The 24315-nt window shown below is 32.6% G+C and overlaps 2 protein-coding genes and 1 pseudogene across 3 annotated transcripts; 2 read left to right on the top strand and 1 right to left on the bottom strand.

Moving 5' to 3' along the window:
- Positions 1-2657: 2657 nt before the first annotated feature.
- LOC107915805 (uncharacterized) lies at positions 2658-7173 on the top strand. Its single transcript, XM_041103498.1, has 3 exons — positions 2658-3291; positions 3396-3453; positions 4028-7173. The coding sequence occupies exon 3, from the start codon at positions 4070-4072 to the stop codon at positions 7061-7063; it is 2994 nt and encodes a 997-aa protein (XP_040959432.1). The 5' UTR covers positions 2658-3291; positions 3396-3453; positions 4028-4069; the 3' UTR covers positions 7064-7173.
- A 1401-nt stretch (positions 7174-8574) lies between these two features.
- Positions 8575-18151, bottom strand: LOC107915804 (kinesin-like protein KIN-UC). 2 transcript variants are annotated; one of them, XM_016845001.2, is made up of 21 exons: positions 17491-18151; positions 17042-17142; positions 16689-16811; positions 16285-16470; positions 14668-14889; positions 14439-14583; positions 13866-14015; positions 13407-13495; positions 12982-13194; positions 12656-12790; positions 12115-12294; positions 11806-11985; positions 11138-11257; positions 10871-10999; positions 10661-10796; positions 10472-10564; positions 10134-10259; positions 9641-9766; positions 9247-9390; positions 9038-9166; positions 8575-8874 (listed from the first exon to the last, which is right to left on the bottom strand). In XM_016845001.2, exons 1-21 carry the CDS (start codon positions 17720-17722, stop codon positions 8720-8722), a joined length of 3114 nt encoding a protein of 1037 aa, XP_016700490.1. In that variant the 5' UTR covers positions 17723-18151; the 3' UTR covers positions 8575-8719. The 2 variants fall into 2 exon arrangements, with proteins under 2 accessions (XP_016700490.1, XP_040959431.1); XM_041103497.1 differs by having other exon boundaries at positions 8598-8874; positions 18031-18139.
- Positions 18152-21893: 3742 nt separating this feature from the next.
- On the top strand, positions 21894-23528 carry LOC107915592 (plant UBX domain-containing protein 4-like; annotated as a pseudogene).
- Positions 23529-24315: the final 787 nt, after the last annotated feature.

The following is a 24315-nucleotide window of genomic DNA, read 5'->3' on the forward strand; positions in this document are numbered from 1 at the left end:
AAGTTCATTGCATTTAATCTTCTTCTTTTTTTAAAAACCCAGATCTTTTTTTAGGTGCAACAAATGAAAACCCTAATAATTTCTTTGGTTTATAGACACTCCTTTAACGAATCTATAGAACCCGAAGTATTAATTATTGGACTTAATTCAATAAATACTTTGAGAAATCAAAAACTACTGAATAGGCAACTATTAGATAAGAATAACCACTTAAACTTATATTTTAATATATTTATAATTTAAATTTGAGGTTTTTAAAATTCCACTCTACACTAATATCACGAGTGAATTATTTTTTAAATTTAAGTTTTACTACGTCTAAATTTTATCTAACTATATTTTAATTTTCAGTCTTATTATACTTTATGCTAAATTTTAATTATTTTTACTTATTTATAATTATATTTATAAACTCTTTAAAATATATATATTTGCCATACAAATTTTCGAATGGTAATTGAATAATCCTTTACTAATAACAAGAATTTTACTAAAGAGGCTTTTAAAATTGATGAATGTGTATATAGCCAATGCATTGAATTAGTTGATGATTTTAGTCCATTGGCATAAACTATTACAATTATACTCACAGTGTATATCATCTACTAAAAATAAAAATATTATTTTAAAATTATTCATGTAAAGAATAATAGATGTCAATATGATTTTTGTATCTAAAAAAGTGTGATAAAATAAGGGTGTTTAATTGTTGGTGGGAATAATAAGAGGCTGTCTACAAAAAGGACTGCTACAATTGATTTAAATGAGTAAATTAATTTTGAAATTCTGAAATAGAGGTTTGAACATAAGTCCAAAAGACTCCTTTGGTTGGTACCACTTGCTAGTTGCTACCACATGGTTTCATGTAAGACCACACCCAATCAAAACCCCTTTGTTTCCTTATGGTGTTTAGGGTTCCAACACTTGTCACATATATCATTCCAATTCTCTTTTCTCCTAACTTCAAATATGTAATTACATTATAACTGTATTAAATATTAACTCAATTAAATAATCAAGAATATTTTTTTATGTTTTATATAATATATATGAAGAATAATTTAAATTCAAAACAAATATTTTATAAAAAATCATTATAGATAATGAGGTTTGAATTTGTCAGAGTTTCTAAAATCACAAATTTCTCATTTGTTTTTCTATAAAAAAAATTATATATATTTACATAATTTTCTCTTAATCCTAATTGTGTCATAATCTAATATAAGTATTTATATTATTATTTATGTGATTGACGAATCAACTGAATAACTACACAGTTAAGAAATGATTTATTACTAAATAATTAAACCGAACTACCATTAATCAAATCGAATTTAAAAAAAATTGAACCGAATTTTTTCGATTAATTCGGTTTTTTTATTTTTGGTTAAAACAAGTATAAACCATATAAAAAATTAACTGAATTAACCAACCGATTAATTTAGACTTCCAAAAGTTAACCGAACTGACCGACCCTGACTGAATACTTATATATTATAATATTATTTATTAAATTCGATTAATTTAATTAACCAATCGATTTCAAACTAAACTAATTGTTAACCGAAATTTAAAAAAATATTAACTGACCTCAACTGAATTAATTTAGTTAACTAACCGATTAACCGAATTAGTTTAATTTTGCCCGAATTTGCACTACCCTAATCGAAACTTAAAATTTTGACAATTTCCCATTTTTTCTATGTCTAACTCCTTTTCTTTTTCTAATTGGAAATGATTCAATTAGACTTAAATGATTAGTTATTAAATATTAAATCTAATTTAAATAAATAAAATGATAAATAAAAAATGGAGATGGGGCACACCAAATTTGGAAGCTGCATAATGAATATGATATTGAAAATAAAAATGTCAGTATCATAAGTATTGAACTATCAACTCAGTGTCTACTTTTATAGCGGCATTTACATTCTTCATGTCATTTCATTTATTACTATTTTTATTTTTGTTTTTATTTTCGTCTATTATATACAATATCTAATATTATTTATTGTCTCTCATCAACCTTTAAATAGAAGGAAAATACGTTTGAATATACATTTTAATACACTCGAATTCATATCCTCTTGTATTGGTAACAATACCAATACTAATTGAACTAAGACTCAATCGAGCACTTAAATTATTTTTTTATTTTAATATAATTTCAATTAAATTTTTGCAGTCATTAATAATGATTTATCCATATTTCACTTTCACAATTTAATAATGCCAAAAATTAGGTGAAATCATGTTAATTGAATATATGGATATATTTAGACAAAAAAAATTATATATTTTTCCATAAATACAAATTAAATTATTTAATCAAATAGAATCGAAACCGAAAAAATCGAAAATAATCGATTTTTATGGATTTCTTTACCCAATTTGCTCATCCCTTCATGCAATATCATCATTAAGAATACAAAAAGAAGAAAAATCATCATGAAATTATTAAATGATATTTTGATTTTTTTAAAATATTTCTTATTATATATAATGATATTTTATATTAAAAATAAAAATTTTAGATTCCATAAAAAAACCAATAATTATTATGTTAGATTTTCTAATATTAATTATTGAAAAACATATTAAATTTTTATAAACAAAATCTATTGTTTCCCTTTTTAAGATTAATAAGAAGAAGAAGAAGAGGAATCAGCAAACAACAATAACCACAACAACAGTGACAAAACCAAAAACCCATGCTTAAATGTGAACCCAAAAGCCGAAAAACACAGTGGATTTTGTTCTTCTCAGCCAAAAAAGAGTTTTTTTTTTCAGAGCTATAAAAATGGAAGCAGTGTAAACTGTAATGGAGCCTACCAACCCGTATATATCGTCAGATCCGTCCTTTCGGGTCCCCATTTTTGCCCTTTCTTCAGTACTTCACTGCTTCTGCTTCTTCTTCTGCTTCACCATCTTTTTGAAAAACAATCAATAATTAAAACCCATAGACAAAGACACTGAAAGTGGAAAAAAAAGCCCTTGTTTTAGATTTGAACTATATTTTCAAGAGACAAGGGAGAGAGAAAAAAAGGGGTCCATTTTTATTGGACAAAGGAAACAAACAAATGTGTTTTTTTAAAGCTTTTGGATCACTATGTTGGGTTCATATAATTTCTTTGAAATTTACTGAGTTAAATTTGGTTTTTGGGGGGCATTGATGAAAACCTTTACTTTGTTTAGTATGCTTTTGAAAATGGGTCTTTATCAAATCTAACTTTTAATAGTAAAAGCTTAGCTAGCTTCATTGTTTTCATTCTCTACCTTGATTGCAATACTGTGAGTGTTTGCCTCTTTCATTCTCAAACAGTTTATCAACTTTGCCTTCAAAAATATTCATTTGGGTAACTATTTTTATTGTTAAATGCCCCCTTGTTTTGTAGTCTGTTGAAGTTAAATTTGGTTTTTTTGATTGGTTTGGCACCCATAGTTTGAAGCCAAGTAAGTTCCTCAGATCTGAATTACCGTGGAAATGTTATTTTATTCTACTAAATTCAGAAGTGGGTCTTTGTATCTAAATTTTCCTTGTATATTTAATAGTTTCTTTAGATCTGTAAGGGTCTTGAGATTATGCTTCACTCATTGCCCTTTTGGTTCTTTAATCTTTCAAAATTTCAAAACTTGGGGTCCTCTTTGTTCTTTATGTGTTGTACACTTGTATTTAGCTTTCATGACTTTAGGTATATGATTATTGTAAGACTTTAGGTTATATTGCATATATTGCATATATTTCGCTTCTTTTTATTTCTTCTCCAACACACATTGCTGGTTGATTTTTTTTGTTCTTAGTGTTCCAAATAATTGAATCGTTTGGAAATATATGAATTTTTTTCTGCAATTGTTATTTCAAGTTTTTTCTTTCTTTCTTTTTTTAGCATTGATGTTTCTCAACTAAAACATTACTGGTATGGATTTATAGCATTAAATTGTGTATAAATTAAAATTAAAATTGCAGGTCTTCCTATGGTAATACCCTTTTTTTGCTAATGATTAATTTCATTCCTTTTTATCTCAGAGTGGCTTCTTATACCTTGATTATATTCATGGGATTTACCTAATGGAGATGGGAAGTACCTTGAATATGGATTTCCAAGAAGAGAGCGGCACGTTGGGGTCGCTACCAGTGACAACCTCTAGAAATATGTCATCATCATCGTCGGCATTCTTTTCTGCGAACCAATCACCGTTCTTCTCTCCGAGATCATCAACCTGTCAGTTTTCAGAATCAACAAGGTCTGATGCTCAATGTGATAGTGCTAATTTAAGTGCTGATCCTCCAAGTTCCTGTTCCGGAATTCAGGGAACTGAATGCCTCGGAAATGCTCGGTTTGATTTGCCAGATATGAAATTGGAACCTACTGCCTGTATTTCAAGTGACTTCCGGAAGTCCGACCATGTTGTCTCCAATGGCACCTTATCTAGTTATGGTCATGTAGGTGACAACGGTTACTATGACCTTATAGCAAAGCACAGAAAGCAAATGAGAAGCCACGACATGTCATTTTCCCCGGTTCCGATATCATTATCTTCTAACAGAAATAGAAGCTATGACATTTACATAGGTTTGCATGGTCGAAAACCTTCCTTACAACGATTTGCAAATTGGCTCCGTGCTGAGCTGGAACTTCAAGGGATGAGTTGTTTTGTATCTGATAGAGCTCGGTTTAGGAGTTCTCGTAAGCTTGGACTTATGGAGAAGGCAATGGATGTTTCTTCCTTCGGGGTTGTAATTCTAACGAGGAAGTCTTTCAAGAATCCATATACTATTGAGGAGCTTAGGTTTTTTTCAAGCAAGAAAAATTTGGTGCCAATCTATTTTGATTTGAGTCCCGGTGATTGTCTCGTCCGGGATATAGTTGAGAAGAGGGGAGAGCTGTGGGAAAAACACGGGGGTGAATTATGGTTTTTGTATGGAGGGTTGGAGAAGGAATGGAAGGAAGCTGTTAATGGCCTCTTTCGAGTCGATGAATGGAAATTGGAAGCTCAAGACGGTAATTGGAGAGACTGCATATCAAGAGCTGTTTCACTTTTGGCAATGCGGTTAGGAAGACGAAGTGTTGTAGAGCAAATGATGAGGTGGAGAGAAAAGGTAGAAAAAGAGGAGTTTCCATTTCCTCGAAATGAGAACTTTGTTGGCAGGAAGAAAGAATTGTCTGAGCTAGAGTTTATACTTTTTGGTGACATTAGTGGAGAAACGGAAAGAGATTATTTTGAGCTCAAAGCTCGATCTAAGAGAAAGAATTTGATGATTGGCTGGAGCAAGAGCAGTTCAGTAGAGGAAAGACTTGGGAAACGACAGTGGGGGAGTGGCAGTAGGAAGGGTAAAGAACCAGTCATTTGGAAAGAGTCGGAAAAGGAGATTGAGATGCAAAGCACTGAAAGGCAACAGAATCAAAGACCTAAAGGTGGTGGATGGACTTCACGGAGAAAGAAATCAGCAAAAATTGTATACGGAAAGGGCATTGCCTGCGTAACTGGGGACTCCGGAATAGGGAAGACAGAGCTTCTTCTGGAATTTGCCTACAGATATCACCAGAGGTATAAGATGGTTCTATGGATAGGAGGGGAAAGCCGGTATATTAGGCAGAATTATCTAAATCTCCGATCTCTTTTAGAGGTTGATGTTAGGGTCGAAAATTGCATAGACAAAAGCAAGATGAAAAGCTTTGATGAGCAGGAAGAGGCTGCCATTTCTAGAATCCGGAAAGAGCTAATGAGAAACATACCTTTTCTGGTAGTGATTGATAATTTAGAGAGTGAAAAGGATTGGTGGGATCAAAAGCTCATAATGGATCTTCTTCCTCGTTTTGGAGGAGAGACCCACATTGTGATATCCACTCGGCTTCCACGTGTGATGAATCTGGAACCTTTAAAACTCTCATACTTGTCTGCAGTAGAGGCTATGTCGTTAATGCAGGTAAATGCAAAAGAGTACCCTATTGCAGAGATTGATGTGCTGAGGACTATTGAGGAGAAAGTTGGAAGGCTGACTTTGGGCCTTGCAATTGTAGGCGCCATTCTATCTGAGCTACCGATAAATCCGAGCCGGCTACTGGATACTATCAATCGTATGCCCTTGAGAGACATTTCATTGAGTGGTAGGGAGGCTCACTCGTTGAGGAAAAACACTTTCCTTCTCCAACTCTTTGAGGTATGTTTTTCCATATTTGATCATGCCGTTGGACCAAGGAGCTTAGCGACCAGAATGGTCCTGGTGAGTGGTTGGTTTGCTCCTGCTGCCATTCCAGTTTCCCTGTTAGCCCTAGCTGCTCGCAAGATACCCGAGAAACATAAAAGAACCTGTTTTTGGAGAAAAGTATTGCGTTCCCTGACATGTGGTTTTTCTTCATCATACTCCAAGAGATCCGAAACAGAAGCATCTTCCATGTTGCTGAGATTCAACATTGCACGAAGTAGTACCAAGGAAGGTTATGTCCATTTCAATGAGCTCATCAAGGTTTATGCTCGGAAGAAAGGAGTTACTGGTGTTGCACATGCCATGGTTCAAGCTATTGTTAGTCGTGGATCTCTATCCCTCCACTCGGAACATATATGGGCAGCATGTTTCTTGCTATTTGGATTTGGTAATGATCCGATAGTTGTTGAACTCAGGGTCTCGGAACTGTTATACCTTGTCAAAGAAGTGATTTTGCCTCTTGCAATTCGGACATTCATCACATTCTCTAGATGCAGACCTGCTCTTGAACTGCTCCAGCTATGCACCAATGCGTTGGAGGTAGCAGACCAGGCATTTGTTACCCCAGTCGAGAAGTGGTTCGACAAATCACTTTGTTGGAGGCCTATCAAAACTAATGCTCAATTGAATCCTTGTCTTTGGCAGGACTTGGCATTATCAAGAGCCACTGTGCTCGAAACTAGGGCCAAGTTACTGCTAAGGGGGGGGCAATTTGACATAGGAGATGACCTAATTAGGAAAGCTATTTTTATTAGAACTTCAATCTGTGGTGAGGATCATCCAGATACTGTATCTGCTCATGAAACTCTAAGTAAACTCACCCGGCTTCTAGCAAATGTTCAAACTCATACTTAACCATAGGTTCTATGTTTCTTGTTAGCAAATTTTACATTAGTTTATACAAGGTTTACAAATAAAATTCCTGTAAACAATTCTGAGAATTTTTATACCATTTTAACTTTGAATGATATGCCCTAAAGTACTGAATTTACACAATGTTGCAATATGACTTTTCTTGTTTCAAACTAGTATTTAACACGGAGAGCCTGTTGACCAAGATGAGGACTTCTCAATCTCAAAAGGTAAACTCTTACCTTGATGAATTTACTGTTTTCTAACAATGTCTCACATTTTGATAGTGCTATGCTTTATTCTCTTCAATGGCTTAAAGTTTGACAACTTAATTGCATTAGCTAAGTCAAAAAAGTTAGCTTGTTAAATTCCAAGGTACCTTTTCTGTGTCAAGCATGGTGCATAACATTACAATACAGGCTAAGAGCACCATTGGCATGTTCATTTGATTGTAGTCTCTTCTTAAATGATTAACCGATATTCGATTGGCTTATTTAGTTGTCATCATAAATTTTCTGACAGAAAGTATTTGTTGATTTACATATTTCATGCAGGTTTCTATGATATGTTTCTGAATGCTAAAGGGCAACAACAAGGATCTAAATCTTGTACCATTCTTATAACATTTGTCAGATACTAATCTTCAGAAGGAAATTAAGAACATGCTTTATTCCTGGATCAATCAAGTACTTTTTCATTCCCATTATTTTATTGTTTGGTCTGTTTTTGGCATTCCTTTTGTTTCATTTTTACCAAGGTAATACACTTGTCTAATGCTGTTGACTAAAAACTTCATACCTATGCTACTCAAGCAGTGAGCATTAAATACGGATATGCAGATGACAAAGGTACGTCTATTTCATATATTTGGAGGATCTTTAAGGGTTACATAGTTTTTAATGTTGAATAGATGTTATACTCAATATTTCCTCTTCCTAGTTGCATAGGTTTAGGGGTTATTTGACACCTAAAGATGTGATTCAAACTGGCTAATGTTACTTTGAAATGTATAGCTAGTGAAGTTGCCGCTGCAGTTCAGCATGTTCTTTCAAGGTGAGATCACATCTTTGAAAGGTTTTGAAGCCATTGACAAGCAGCCAGAGCCAAGTCTATTTACCCTGGAACCTGCTAGTGCCTACCATAGTACCTTGTAGGTAAGACATGGGGCAAGAAGCCCTGCTCAAAGAAGAAATGCCTGTGTATATCGATCAAACTTATTCCCTTTTCACACTATTGTTCTATTTTAAGTGATGCATTGCCCCGCCATATCTCCATAGTGATATACTAAATGTTCACCGTTTTCTTGCAAATGAGCTTTCAACATGTGATTTCGACATTCTTAAGTAACAGTCAGATTGTATTGCCGAATCAAAATAGAAAGTTCTGAAAGTTCTTTTCATGACGATTTGGATCTTTCATTTCAGTTTTAAGGTATAAGATCAATGAATATGACCGGTTCTTCATGCTCAAGGAGTTTGTTCAATTTCAGAATTTTTAAAATTGAACCAACTGAATGTTTAATGTCATCTTGAGTTGATGGATTGAAGTTATTTGATGTTATATATTAATAACTTAAGGTGAAAGCTACTACCCCTAATAGAAATCTAGTAAATTAGAGAATACATAAACAAATTGTAAGGTTCATACTGTATGTACATCTTACTGCTGTCCTAAACGCATCTCACCCTGAAACACAGGGTTTGATTTCAGCATCTTCTTTGCCAAGTTGCGGATATCCTCTCTGCTTGATTCATTTGATATCCGTTGAAGCTCTTGTAATGCTCCACTCGATATAAAATCCCTGGCATTGTCCTCTACAAGAGGCAGCAGATTAAGAAGTCAGCATTAAAAGAAACTGATAAGTTTCAGCCATGAAAATTTTGGCCCGTACAGTTTATAATCCAAGAATGAGAATGACCAGAATTGGATTTTAGTGAAGTACGTTTTTTGTATCAAATTTTGGCCCTAGGCCCTTACCATTTTGTGCTAAATGAGAAAGCGCCAGCTCGATGTGACGTCGGTTTGAAGCCTGTGTGGTGTTACAGTTGTCAATCAACCATTCAAGTGCATGATCTTCCATTAGAAGTGAACGGCCTTTGCGATGTCCTGCAGCGACCAAAGTTCGTTAGAATTGTGAAGAGAAGATAACCTACATTGGCTATCAAACTTCAGAGACATGGATAAACCTTGAACCATTGCTCGGGATTCGCATTTAGCGAAGTTAGCCAGTCCTCTAGCAACCTGCGCAACCACATCACTATTCCCTGATCTAACCATTCCCAACATTGCCTTGATTCCTCCATCTTCTTTTAGCATTGTGTGTAGTTTTTCTGTTGAATGACGAAAACATCCAAAATGATCAGCATAAATCAAGATGAGGACTTAACTTCCTGTTTCAATAAGATCAGTTATCTTAATGTGTATCAGGTACATTCAGTTGCAAGACGGATTCTACGGTTGAAGGAAACTACAGTTTGAACAAAACAGTTCCTAAATTCCAATTGGTATGACTGACTGGTTAATGTCTCGGCTCCAGCCACGGTCAAAAGAATTCCATAGTGTACATGAAAAAAGGCATACCATTTCCACATAAATTGGCAAGTGCACCGGCAACCATTCTAAGAGTTTGTGGATCATCTGTCCCAGAAGCTGTCTTTGCTAGTAACTTAGCACCTCCTCTGCTCATTATTAGACCTTGATTCATCTCTGAGAATGATTCGGAAACAGGTTAACATAGGAAGTCTCTGAACATTATGGAGGATTTAAACATCTCAGCATGGAGAGAATGCAACAATGAGATGATTGACTTTGGAGTGAAAAACTATATTTATTTGCATATTAAACCATGGTACATCCTGAGATTTTCTTGTAAAGGTACTTCTGGAAATGAAAGTGGTGATATGCATGTGAGCTAATTCTTCATACGAAAAAGTGTTGCCATTTATAACTATAAAAGATATTATGTGGAAATGTTTAGAAAACGGAAAAGAGTTCAATTTGAATCCATCATTTATAACCAATTGCCAGATTCGGAGTGAATAATATACCAAGGAAGATAGTAATTTACAATTACCATTCATTGCCAGATTAGCAATGGCCCCAGAAGCCACTCTAAGTATAGTAGCATTTTGAGATGATCTCAACATCGTAAGCAGGGCATCTAAACCGCCTTCCTCCACAATAGACTCCTGGTTAACATCTGCAGTATATAAAACCATAATCAACTCGGGGGAAATGATTTTAACTTTCAAAGCACATAAGGAACAAAAAGATGCAGAGATAAAAAAAGAGAAGGAAAATAGCCACGCATTAAAATCAATCCAAAAACACGATTCCATCAGAGGGTTGTCCAAGCAAAGCAAAAGGAATGAAAGCAATTTATTCAAATCCAGTAGTCATATTGAACTCCACCTTCAGCAGCAAGATTGGCTATCACTTTCACAGCATGGATTTGCACATCCGAGTCTTCAGAAGTTAACAATTGTATTATCTTTTGAAGTCCGACTGCATTTAAGAACCAAAAACATGTAAATCAAGATTGATCCTCGACTAGGAGAAATATTTTGATGGTATACGATTTTATTACAGCAGAAGTCTTACCTTCTTCACATATCTTTGCAATTGTAGCCCTCTGAGCAGATTGCGTGACCCTTAATGTGCCTGACTTATTGAGGCTTGCTGAGGTACCTAACACTGAAGTTCCTCTGATATTTTCCTTCATGTACGATTTCTTATCCTGCAAAACTTGATATTATAATACTATGAAGAAATAATAATTGACATGATGTAAAAAACGTACAAACAACTTACCTCAAAATGTTTATCGCCTTCAGGCGCACCTTTTTTAAGATTTACAAGCTCATGCTCAATAGCCTTCCTCCTTTTTTCTTCTGCCGATAATTTTTCTTGAACAGCATAAAGCTTTTCACTAATTGCTTCCTAGGAAAACCAATTTATTTCAGAGAAAAAAGCATTAAGGTTAGAACTTCAGGCCTAAAGTACACAGCTGCTGGATGTCTGAACAAAACTTGAACTAAAAGTTATGCATGCCAGCATATGCATGCACACCAATCATACCTTCTCTTGGATCTGATCTTTAAACTCTGCTTTCAGGGATTGTAGTTCATTTACAGTAGATTCATGAAGCCGATACATTTCTTCTAACTTCAATCTCAGTTCACTGGTTCCGTCCTGCCCCTGGAGATCATGAAAAACAAAAGTGCAAAAAGAGTTCAGAAACTGAATAACTTCTAAGAAAGCCGGTAAATTATCTGCAGCAGAATAATGTAAGGAAAGGCATTCCAGGAATGTTTAACTGCTCAAAAAGACTAGACTGCTTTGGTAATCAAAATATGCAACAAAAACAACAAGATAAATTCACGGAATTAGCAATGGCATGGAGCATCTGACTCTCTCCTAGGACCAGAAACAAATTGACATGTGAATCTATGTTGTCTAATACAGACAGACTACTGAGGTTTCAGGTAAAGAAATGGCAGGCAGATAAACAATATTTGGCAGTGTAAGGATATAAGCCCGAAAGTTGAGATGCACCCAAAATAAAAAATCCGATTGAGTAATATAATTGTTAAAAAGTGATGATAACAAATCAAATACAAGCAGAGCTAGGAAGGGAAGAGAATAAGAGGAGACTTTACTGTTAAAGCAATTAGATTGTAAGGAGATATTTAGGGGGGGGGGGAACAAAAGATTATTTCACATTTCATTTGAGGAAGAAGCTTAACCTGCGTCGAGTTCTGATAATCTGCTAGCAGCATGTTTGCCAAATCTAGTTGTTCTTGTGCACCTTCAAACCTGGTGTGCCCGTCCTCTAATTGCTTAGTTAACTCCATGATTTTCATTTCATACATCTGAGTAGTGTCGGCAAGAGCCATCTGATATTTAGAATTCTCCATCTCATGATGCTATTAGCAATAAGAATATATAATCAGGGTTTGCATAATCTTTACAAAATTGAATTTGATGAATCAGTGAAATAGAAAACAATAATAATTCACAGAAAGAAAGATGAAACATAAGTTAGGTCCACTAACCTGAATCAACTTTTTACGCTCATCTGAAAGCTTTTTCATTGCATCTAACTGTTCTTCAGCACTTTCAGACTTGGCTCGCTCAACTTCTAGCTGCTTCATCAACTCGGCTATCTTTTTCTCATACATCTGAGTGGTATCGGCTAGTACTTTCTGGTATGTAGAATTTTCCAGCTGATTTTGCTACTAACAACCAAAAGAACAGCATAAATACTCTTGTTTTCTGGATAATAAAAATTATTAATATAAAGAACACCATAAATATATTTAGCTCAATTGTCCATTTGCATCCTTAGAATTAATGTAGAGCAAAACTTTCACATGATATCATGCGTGTATATATAAATCAAAGCTGTTTACACCCACCACTGATCAAGATTCTTGGTACAAAGTAAGGCTATTCTTGAAGACCATAATATTATGAGAAAGACTTTTACAGACTTAGAGATCCACTGGAATGCTACTGACAAGAAGATTTGCTTGAATCATATAACCTTAATACATGGAAAAACAGCCATAGCAAATATTTATCAAAAACAATTACCTTGTTCTGTTTTAAACTCATTTCCAAGTCTGCAATTTTATCTTCCAACAAAGAGTTCTGATCTTTCTGGCAGTTTAATTCAGCTAACGCCTCTTCAATGACCAACTCCAAGCGAGTATTTTTCTGCTCTAATAACTGCAAAAGAATATTAAAATATTACAAATTTAAGAAAAAAATAGAATTATACCAACATTTAGATGCATATTGGATCCAAACACAACAAGACAGTAATGCGATTTAAGAGATGAAAAGTTAGAAAAAGGCCAGGAAAATTTCAGATCGAATATTAATTATAATTAGTGAAGTAAAGCAGGAAAGAAAACTACCTCAGACCTTGTGACTAGATTCTTTCTTGTCTCATTAAAAGAATCATGACAATCCCGCAGTCGTTTTTCTAAATCATATTTTTCACTCTCCCTCAATTTCTGTTGCCTATCAATTTCAGCAGTAAGATGGTCTACTTGAGTCTCAAGCTTCCGGCATAAACTTTCATAATCAAACTCTTCTTTAAGCTTTACCACATTTACTATTTTCATAGCCTGCAAAAACAAGACATTAGGATGCGTAAGGAAAAACATATAATGCATTGTCTTCATCAAAATTAATGGTTCAAGCATTTAACTATAATGCAGAGCAGATGCACAAAAGAAACAAGGGGGAAAGAGAGGTTTGTTGATGATTAAACATAACATAGCATGCATTCAACTGGAGATTCTCAACTTTTAAATCGCAATATTCTTCATATACTCACCCGCTGCCCAAACATTATTGTACTAGTGGTCTCTGCATGATGTCGTGAAGATGGCCCGATTGTTATTATAAGTGAAGTCCTTGCAGAGCCTATCCATTTACATATGAATCTCATAAGAATATTAGAAGATAAAACGAGCAAGCATATTACGATAAAAAGACTAATAATGCATGCAGAATAAGCTTACTTAATCTAAAGATAAGCATCCTTTGAAAGATATCCATTAAAGTACAATATAGAATAATTTATCAAGTCATAAACCTATTAATTAAGAAAACCAACTGATATATAGATAAATTAATCATATTACAATGCCATGAAAATCGTAGAAACAGTGATATTAGTGTGAGAGGTGATAGACGTCACTGATAGAATGTTCTACTTCAAAACCTTCAGGTTTTGATAAAGGTATTACAAGAAACAAAAAAAAAATCATAAAGTAAAGAGTTCCTTACTAACCTCCAAAAGAATCACGAAGCAATCTTGTAAGTTTAGAATCCCTCGTAGGTATATGTGGACTATTCTCAGCTAATGCATTTATGCATTTTCCCAGTGAAGTAAGAGAGAGATTAATAAACTTAGCCTCTTCAAGCAAAAGACCTTCACTGCCTGTAACATGGATAAACAGTTAGGCAAGTTTTTTAAGGATGATCTGATAAAATTATGCTCCTACTTTCAGCTGTTAACACTCAGAGAAACAAAATACATCGGAAGAGTCCATTTCCTATATACAGCTGGTAGAGTTTTTTTACTCCACAAGTGGGATTAAGAAACTGACAAGTGTTACTTTTTTGTTACATTATTTTTTTTAATAATTTTAAACACATATCACCCTACTAGCCCCAATGGTGGATCAAATAATTTTCCATATTGGAAACCAGTTATATAAAACTTTTACTCTACTCAAGAAACATATACATAACTGGAGTATAAGACACTGTACAAAAATAAAACTATAAAAGATAATGGCGATACGTGTTTGAAGCATACATCTAGTCCTCTAAATGGAAATAGAAACCATCAAGAACATACCTGATTTGTCTAATCTTTCCGAACCTGCAAGATCCACAATCAGCAACTTGCTTTTCCTAACCAGAGGCAACTTGCTTTTTGTTTTCCTATCTTGAGAGTTAATACCATCTTCCACTTTTTCAGGGACAGACCTCCGGATATAAACCTACAAGATAAATGAATTCAGGATCCTTTTTGCACCTTTTTTCTAACATTTTTTCCAGAGTACCAAGTTCTAATGAATGCTTACCATTAGAATTGCATGGCTACGTGAAGATTCTGTATTTAGCTTTGTATTAGCTGCATGGCGATTTCCCTCACCAATTTGCAATAGCTCTACAAAATGATCAAGATCTTGGACTTTAACTGTGACAGCACCAGGCAATGATACTTCCCCAGTCTTGGGGTCCTCATTAATAGTGATATTTGTCTTTTCAGGTGCAAGCAGATCTTGTATAGATTCCATATACAACTGGATTATAAAATTAAAACACTAAATTAAAAGAACAATCAATTCATCCAAAAATTTCTATCAATATAACTAGAGAAGACACACAAAATAATAGTTTAAAGGCTGGTGACCTACGAAATTTCCAACAACCAATCACTACGTGAACAGTCTGGTAAAATATCTGGTCAATGGTTAACAATTTAGTTTGCTTTTCACTAATAAATAAAAGTGTCTGTGTGTGTCTCCATAATTAACTACTAAAAGATTACTAGAGAAAAATAGACTGATGGAGACACAAGCTATTGATCCAAATAATGTCATCTGCTGAGCCATCCTCTAAAACACTGATAAGCAAAATTTCCATAAGCTTTGGCACCATAAATATGCTAATTGTAATATTACCATAAAGGTGAATAAGGTATGGTAGGGTTCTCCATCCAATTAGTGTTTTGAATTTCTGAGTTTTTCCGTAAGCATACTTGCTGTAAACTTCACAAACTTTTTACCGAATTTTGCATTGTTTTCAATGTAGATACCAACCAAAACTCAATCTACCAACAAGGCACTTGAATATATTGTTTTTCAGTTGACGAAGAGATATTTTAGATAATGCAGAAAGAAATTGACTAAAAATTTTAGGGTTCTTAGGGCCAGTTGACCATTGAAGTTGAAAAGTGTAGTGATAAAGTGCTTTTGAAAATTTTGACAGTGTTTGCTATTGCTGTCAAAAAGTACTTTTGAACAAATAAAATGTCCATTTTAGACTTGTAAAGTAGAAGAAATGTTGGACTTCTTTAATGAGGATAAGAAATTAAGTTCAGCCAAAAGCAATTTTACAAAAGCCAAAAGCTAAAAATTTTAGCTTTTTGCTTCGGTTAAAATCTCATTTTAAAAACATGGTTTGGCTGGAAAAACTCCTTGTTTACATTATTTTTGGTTTGAAATCATGATTTGGGTTGAAAAGCACTTTTCAACCTCGGTGGTAAACGGAGCCTTAGACTGACAATGAAGAGCCAAATGGGGCTCGTGCTTTCCATTTTCATCAACTTATTATGCCATATTTATACACATTTTAGGATCTTGATTCTGAAGCCTGGTAGCTGAACACAGTGCTGTCTTCGCTTAATTATTGTTGTTTGCTACTTCTTTGTTGTGTACAAGTCTCAATAGACTATATCATGTTTCTCTCCATCCAGTATAAGTGTCATATGGCTAAATATTAAATCAAAAAGGTCCAAACAACAACACCCAACCATGCCTATCTAGTAGATAAAGCATCAAATGATAAATTCAACTCAAACTAATACATTAGCTATAGGTTGAGGAAGAAAACACACCTCAACAGTAAATTTAATCAACAACCATGAGACAAGTGCCTACAAACTATCATACAAAAGAACGCAATATGAATCTTACCTGCAAATACGAGATTTCCACAGTATCGGAAGCAAGATATACGTTGGCCACTATGTCCTCTAGAGCTCTAACCATAATACCACGTTCAGATGCATCATCTTTTCCAAGTCTGCCAAGTGTAAAAGTTTTGCCAGTACCTGTTTGACCATAGGCCATAACTGTCCCATTATAACCACTCAATACACTCTGCAAAAACATATAAAATCAACCAAAAAGATTAAATATAAACTAAACAATCTTAGAAGGCGGAAACAATGGCTTCAAAGCAACCAATTTTAAGATGAAAATGCAAACATAATTAGGGGGTTAAGTGACACACATGGAGAGAGCATTGAAGAATGAACAAGCAATAGGTATCATCTGGTTGAAAAAAACCTCTACCACTTAAGATGTTTCTCACTCACCTCGACCACAGGTTTTGCAACAACTTCATAAACTCGCTTCTGAGAAGCAGTTCCCGTGAAGACTTCATCAAATTTGTAAGATTCAGAACTCCAGTTGTTTTTTCGCAACTTTAAACGCTTCAGCTACATTGCACCGGACAACATAAATAAAAAACCATCAATCTATGATTCTAGGGGAGGCCCGAAATGGGAAGTCAATGAATATTGCAAAAACAAGAGAAATACTGCAGGATCAACTTAGATTTGATAAAAAACCATGAAATCATGCTATGAACCAGAAAGAAAACATGCTTTGATAATTTACAACAATGTCAAAAAAGGGTTGTGAATTTGTTAATAGACCTATAATTTACCTCGGGTTGCAATTCAACACAATCAGCAAAATCAGCATCTGAAAGAAGATCCTCAGCATTTCTTGGTCGAAGTCTTACAGCAACTCTCACCCTCCCAGGATCTATAAACCAGGTACAGAATCAAAGGACATTTCAGAAAAATACATTAATCAAATGACAGTCAGTAGCAGGTTTCAGTCCTTCAATAAAGCAAGGACTTTTTTATTAAGCCCATATCTTAAAATCATGTTTTCAAATAATTCAGCCTTGCTCAAACAAATTATATCCAAAATTATTCCAATGCAAAATTATTCCCATTTATTTAAAGTTTCCAAAATTATTGTAAACTCCCCCCCCCCAAACAAATTCAGACCTTCAAACAGAAGCAAGCAAAACAACACACCAAAAAATAGAACCGAAATTTTTAAGTAAAAATTGAAGCAAATTAAAAGAAAGAGGGGGGAAAAAACCATTATCATCATCAAAGTCCCTGGAGTGAGAACGAGAATTTGGAGTAACTAAACGTCTAGAAGTAGGAGCAGGAGGAAAATGAAGAGGTTTGGTATCATTTGAGCGAAGAGAGTTTTGGCCATTATTTAAACTTCTCGTTAATGAATTCCCACCATGGATAAGACCTTGTTGAGAAACTCTTTGCCTTTCAGCCCTTTGCGCTGGTCTCAAACCAGAACTTGTTGTAGCCATTGTCAGAGTGAAAAAAGAATCTGAAACTGGGTATTGTTAAAAAGAGCTGGTTTTAAAAGAAAGTGAGCTAAGAGGCACTTAGAAAGAACAAAACCCAAATGGAAAACAACAAATAAAAGAAAAAAAAGGGTTATTGACAAGTTTTGGATCAGGTAGCAGTTGAGGCCGGCACGACACAAAGAGAAATAAATGAAAAAGAGAAGAAATGGCAAAGGGGGATTCCCGCGTTGTTGGGTAGTTCGTTTCTGTTGGGTGTGAGAAAACGTCAATGGAAAAAAGGTGGGGGGGCCGGCATAAAATGCACTCACCACATTTCAAATGCCTTTCTGGATATCTATCTTCTTTCTTTCGAAAGAGGTAGTGTCTTTGTCACCATTGCTGTTCCTTCTCTATATTTTCAAAAAGCTTCACTTTGCGAGCTAAAAGAGTGAATTAAAAAAAAAAAAAGTAAACTATAAGTTAACTAGAAATTTTTAAATTTTGTAGCTTAACTATTCAAAAGTTACAATTTAATTATTTAACTCTTAAAATCGATGTTATATAATTTTTTTTCTTTAATTTTTTAATTGCACTAATCGCCGAATCATTATTTGGAACTCATTAGCCGAATTTTTTTATAAAAAAAACTTACTTAAATAAAAGCTTTTGAATAATTTAATGACTTAAATGAAAATTTTTGAATAGTTTAGTGATCAAATTGTAATTTTTTTAGTTAAGTTACCAAAACGAAATTCCGTTTTAGGCATAATGTCAAATTTAGTACTCAATATTTGTATTTTTTGTTAATTTAATTTTTTTAGTTAAATTTAATCGTTTACCTTTTAGAAAAAGTCAAAATTTTTAATAAAATGTTAACTAAAACATTATTTCTTTTATGATGATATTGAAGTGCCAACTCTCGTAATAATAATAGTTCATTTATATTTCATGTTAATATGACATTATTTATTTAAAATGACACATCAACAAATGATACTAAAATTATAAGATATTCAAAAATTAAAAAAAAATATAAATATTCACGAATACTAACATTATTTCTAAAATTACAAAATGTTAGTATTTTGCGTCAAAGTTAATTTCAAGTTGCAATCATATTGTTTATGTCATATGATAATCGAATTGAACTAAATTCGAATTTAAATTTATAAAATAGAATTTTCTAAAGACAAATATGAGACCTATTTTATATATACAAGTGTATATATACTTCATTTACACTGGTCAAAATTTAAATAAGTTTATAAATTTATGTAATTTAAAATTATTTAATTCATATTTTTTATTTAATATAAATATTGTTATATATTATTTACACTTTTGGGATTTCTCTTCAAATAAATTTTTGTTCATAACTTTCCAATATATTGATTATAATCAATGATCCAATGATGATGAAAAAAAGAAAAACTTGTAAATTGTAATGGATAATAATGAATGCCAAAGTGAAAAAGTAGAGTTAAAAACATTAATTCAATACAAAAATTAAATTTTAAATATATATTTTTTATGAATTTAGCCTAATTGAAATTATGTTTCAATAACATATAAATATATTTTAAATATGAGGAGAAATTCACTTATAGTGATATAAAAAAACTTACGATTGTTTTATATGATTGATATTGATCTAAAGGGTTGTCTATATTGATATGTATCTCACGATTGATTTTTTTTAATATAATCTATATGAATGGAACATGAAATATGATGGTTAAATCGTCAATATATTAATCATACAAAAATATACGAAATGGGTGTAAAACTAAAATTGTAGGTGGGTTCTTCCCCTTTTTAAGTATTTTATTTTTATCGAATATTAATTTGTTAAAAAAACATAATCGAACCGAATTAATTAGTTGAATCGAGAATTGGAAATTTAATTAAGAAAATTTGTACTGACTACTGACCAAATGTTGAGTAATTTTGACCCATTGTATTGCCAAGTTGAAGGATGGATTTGGTAGTTATGAAATCTGATAAATTCTATTTCCATCAATAGCAACAAATTATTGAAGTTTCTGATATTCCCTTCCCTACTACCTTGATGAATTTGGTGAAATTTTATGTTTATTGGCCCATTAATCAAATAAACCTTCCAAATGGGTCCACTAATCCTATATTTCTCTCAAAATATTCTACACTTAAATATATTTTTTCCTATCTTGGTGGTCCCTCACATATTTGAAATGGTGATAAAAGCATTTAATAAGTTAATTCCAAATATTCTCATTGCTTCAACCCGAATGATAACTCACATCATTAATGAAATTAGTTTAGGTTAAATTATGTTTTAAGTCCTATGCTTTTCGTATATTTGAAATTTAGTCGTTCAACTTTTACTTTTTAGAATTTAGTCCTTTCTACTTTTTAAATTTTAAAATTCAGATCCAATTATTAATATCATTAAAAATCTTTCAAGTTTGATGGGGGTGATATTTTGATATAAAAGAAGTATTAACTTAGTAGTCATGTAACACAAAAATTTGATATTGCAATAAAATTGAATTTAACCAAAGAATTTTACTATTTCAACAATTGAATTTGCATTTTTAAATCTATAAAATGGGGTGACTAAATTCCTTGAAAATTGGAATAAAAATAGAGAGATTAAATTTTAAATATGTAGAAAAAAGCATGGAGACCTCATTTATTAACCTGAATTTAAAAAGGTTTTGCTTTTTAGTCTATTAATTTTGTTTTTGTTTTTTTTTTTATATTTTACATGTTCATTTTATGATTCATGTGCGGAGTTCGTAGTTACCCTTTTCAATAATATAAATAAGTAATTTTTTTCAATGCATTATAAAGCCTAACATGTATCATCATAAAAATGTTCCCAATACCAAATTTATAAAAAAAAATTATTTTAATGTACTTGTAACACCTTAAAAATAGTGAATTTCATGGTTCCAACTAGATTACAAAAATATTCTTTCGTAACTAAATTATAATTAATTATACATTTTATTATACATTTGGTGGATGAAAATATTTTATATTAAAAATATATTTATAAAATTATTTTAATAAATAGTTTTGGTGGAGTAGTAAGAGAATTTTATATGAATTTATTAGTTTTGTGTTTTTTTTTTAAAATAAGGTTTTCAATTGTTTTATTTAAAGATTATATAAAATATGAAAAGATAAAAATATTATTAAAGGGTATTTTAATAATTTTAAAATTAAATTTAATGTTAAATTAATTCGTAATATCAGTTTAATCAATTGTTTTATGTAATATAAATTTCTCATAAAACAATTTTAAAATAGCCATCAATAAAATCTTATTTATGGCTAAATAGGCTAAATATGCCGGCTTTTTTTTCAAAATTTAGGAAAATAGACCGATTTTGACGAGAGTGTGAAAGCGTGTCCAATTGGACAAACTTTCTACTGACATGTTAGGGGAAAACACACGCAGCTGAAAATTTCAAAGAAAACGCGTAGCATGTGAGCAGAAAAACTCGCCTAATTGAATGAGTTTTCTTGCCAATTGTGCAGAAAGCACGCCTAACTAAATGCGTTTTCACACACTCTTTAAAATCAACTTATTTCTCTAAATCTTAAAAAAAAAAAAGTCTATTTGACCGATTAAAAAAATCTATCATATTACCTGTTTAGCCCTTACTTATTCTACCAAAAAATAAAATAAAATCCTATATAAACTGGAGGTGGTTGAGTGTGTTTCCTTAAAAAGAATGAACAAGGCTAACCATAAAATGCTGGCAAATGGCAATATTGTGTTGGGTTTGATTGAATTGAATAACATCAATGAAAATGATACCCCAAAGATTTGTTTTCATAAGAAAAACAGAACATTAATTAAATGCAATCCAAACTTACAAGACTTGCATTACATCACAAAGGTACCTTGTTTCAGTGTTTTGTCATTTTCTACTTGCACTGTTACGCTGACATTGACTGTTCAATTACTCACTCACCTCTACACTTGTACATCCTAACCAAATTTTAAGTCCCATGGTAGATTTGGACTCAATTCCATAAAAAAAATTAAGCATAAATTTTTATTCAACTTCGACCTAAATTATATAAGTGATTTAATATGTATTAAAATTTTTTAAACATTACTTTATTATATAAAAAAATTAAAAAATATAATATATTAAATACATTGAAATAAATATTTTTCAACAAATTTTAGAAAAACATGTATTCAAGCGAGATCGAGCGAGATCGAGCCTACCAAGGCGTAGCTTATATTTCAGTTTATTTTTCTATCCAAACCCTCCTATTTTTTAGGCGGGCTTTCAGGCCTGATCGGTAGCTAGGCAATGGACAACTTTTATATATACACATTCGTCATTCTTTTCATTGTCAATGAAACCATTTACTTTTCTATGTTAAACTTTCTCAAGGTGTTCAACTTAAAGAAATACCAAGCCTATAATTCAATATGATGAAATGCTTAAGGGTGATCGAGTATAACTCTTTAGATTTTGCAGTGGCATGCTTGTTCAAGATCCTTTGAAGAATAATGAAGTAGATGAGATTTTGAATCAAGCTAGGCAACTGGGAGCCGTAGAACGGCCAATCGAACAGCTTAATCCATCGTCAAGTTCAACGAGTTTTACTGGAACCGGTAGATTACATTCAAGGGAAACTGTATCTTCTGTACCTCAGCGGCCTCAGACTGTTATTCACAACATTGTTTTATGGACTAATGGCTTCACTGTAAATGATGTTCCTCTGAGAATGTTGGATGATCCCGAAAATGCACATTTCTTAGAGGTAATGCTAATTAGGCGTTCCATTCTTGTCGTTTCTGTTTCATGCATCTCGCAAACATTTGTTTCATTCTATATGTTTTCAGAATACCTTTTCGTGTTGTGTTAATAACTTTGTTAAATCTTTTGATGCAGAGCATCAGAAAGTCCGGGGTGTCCTAAAGAACTTGAGGGTGCTGATAAAAGGTCCTGTTCATGTCAATCTGATAAAGAGAAACGAGAAATACCCTGTAAGTCTCTGTTTTCAGCATTGTGTAGAATTTAGGAAGGGATCGAAAAGGCTTTCTTCAGACATGTATCTGTCCTTTTCTTTCGTACATTTAACACTAACTGGCTGATTCTTGAAGTCCACTTGATGATATCAATCATGTGTTTTGTCTTTCATGCAGGAACCAAAGAAGCACCAGACAAAATTTCAGGGTGTTGGAACAGGTAACCAGGTCCCATTTTGACATTTTTAGGTCTAGTCAAAACAATAGAATGGAGTTTTAGATTTCTTAAATGACGGAGAAAGACTATTTTAGGCCCTTTAAAAGTTGGTAAAAAAGAATTATGAGTCCTTAAAATAAAATAAAAAAAATTCGACCCTTGGTAATTTTTCTTTGACCTTTAAAATTTAAATTTTTTTTGGGACCCTTAAAAATTAAAAAACAATATTTTGGATCCTTTCAGCCTTGGGCCTTGAGCGGCTGCACCTCTAGATAACCCCGAGGGCTGGGTCTGTTGGTAGCAACAATACTTCGGCAACTCCTGAACAAACCAGCAGTACCAGTCCTCTCAACACTGCTCCAAGTCCTTCTCCTGGCCTGGTTGTAGAAGAAAGTTTACCATCAACCTCAATTTGGCTTAGGTTGGCTGACGGGACTCGCATGGTCGCTCACTTCAATTCGCACAATACAATTGGAGACATTCGTTCGTTCATCGATGCATTTAGACCTGAGAGTGCAACAATTTATCAATTGCAGATGATGGAATTCCCTCCTAAACTTCTTGTTGATCCAACCCAAACCGTCGAGCAGGCAGGCCTGATCAATTCCGTGGTAATACAGAAATTCTAGCTTGGGCTGCATAGAACTCGTCCATCTAGTCATTACTATAACTGCTTATTGTACCGAGTGAAGATTTTTCATAAATTTGAACGATTATGAACCGTTACAATGTACAAGAAGCAGGTTTTGATGACCGAGTCTGGTTAAATGGGATCGAATTACACCAAAGATTATGGCTCAAGTTATTAATAGACTCCTTGGCTTTCAAAGAAATACATCGAATGTTCACTAATTACATCACTTTATCTAATTTAATCAAAATTAATATTTTGATGAGTACATACACCACTTTATTTAAAAAAAAAGAATTATAATTTATAATAAAATAACGTGGTTTATCCACTTAATTACATCATAATAGTTCCTATAAATGCGGCAAAAGTACAATTTTATTAAATAAATGCTTTAAACCGTCTATTAGTATTACTATAAATACTTATATGGGAATAATTTATATTAGAATCATTTAAAAAATATAATTTTTAGGCATTATTAAAATATTATCACATCAACCAATTTTAAAGATAATAACGTATCATTATACACTCATCTATACCTACTATCTTCTCAACTTAATTTAACTTTAATTACTTAAAATAATTAATTTTTTAAATAATACATCTTTTCTTCTTTTACAATTTTTAAATCATTTTTAGTTTTTTTCCAAAAGTTATTATTTTTTTATTTTTGTGCAGTAAATTTAAAAAAAAATTAATTTATAAGAAGTTAATTTTTTCTTTTTAACTTTTAATTAAATAACATAGTTTGATAATACAATTAGTGGAGGCTATAGCTT

The sequence above is a fragment of the Gossypium hirsutum genome, chromosome D10, assembly GCF_007990345.1.
Source record: "Gossypium hirsutum isolate 1008001.06 chromosome D10, Gossypium_hirsutum_v2.1, whole genome shotgun sequence".
NCBI lineage: Eukaryota > Viridiplantae > Streptophyta > Magnoliopsida > Malvales > Malvaceae > Gossypium > Gossypium hirsutum.

Bases quoted from the DNA above. Each gene is read 5' to 3' on its own strand.
- LOC107915805 (XM_041103498.1), top strand. From the start codon at position 4,070: ATGGAGATGGGAAGTACCTTGAATATGGATTTCCAAGAAGAGAGCGGC.
- LOC107915804 (XM_016845001.2), bottom strand. From the start codon at position 17,722: ATGGCTACAACAAGTTCTGGTTTGAGACCAGCGCAAAGGGCTGAAAGG. The intron at 13,195-13,406 runs GTGAGTATATGA...TTGTTTTTGCAG, and splicing joins CAATAATGTTTGGGCAGCGG to GCTATGAAAATAGTAAATGT. The intron at 9,167-9,246 runs GTTTATCCATGT...TGGTCGCTGCAG, and splicing joins ATCCCGAGCAATGGTTCAAG to GACATCGCAAAGGCCGTTCA.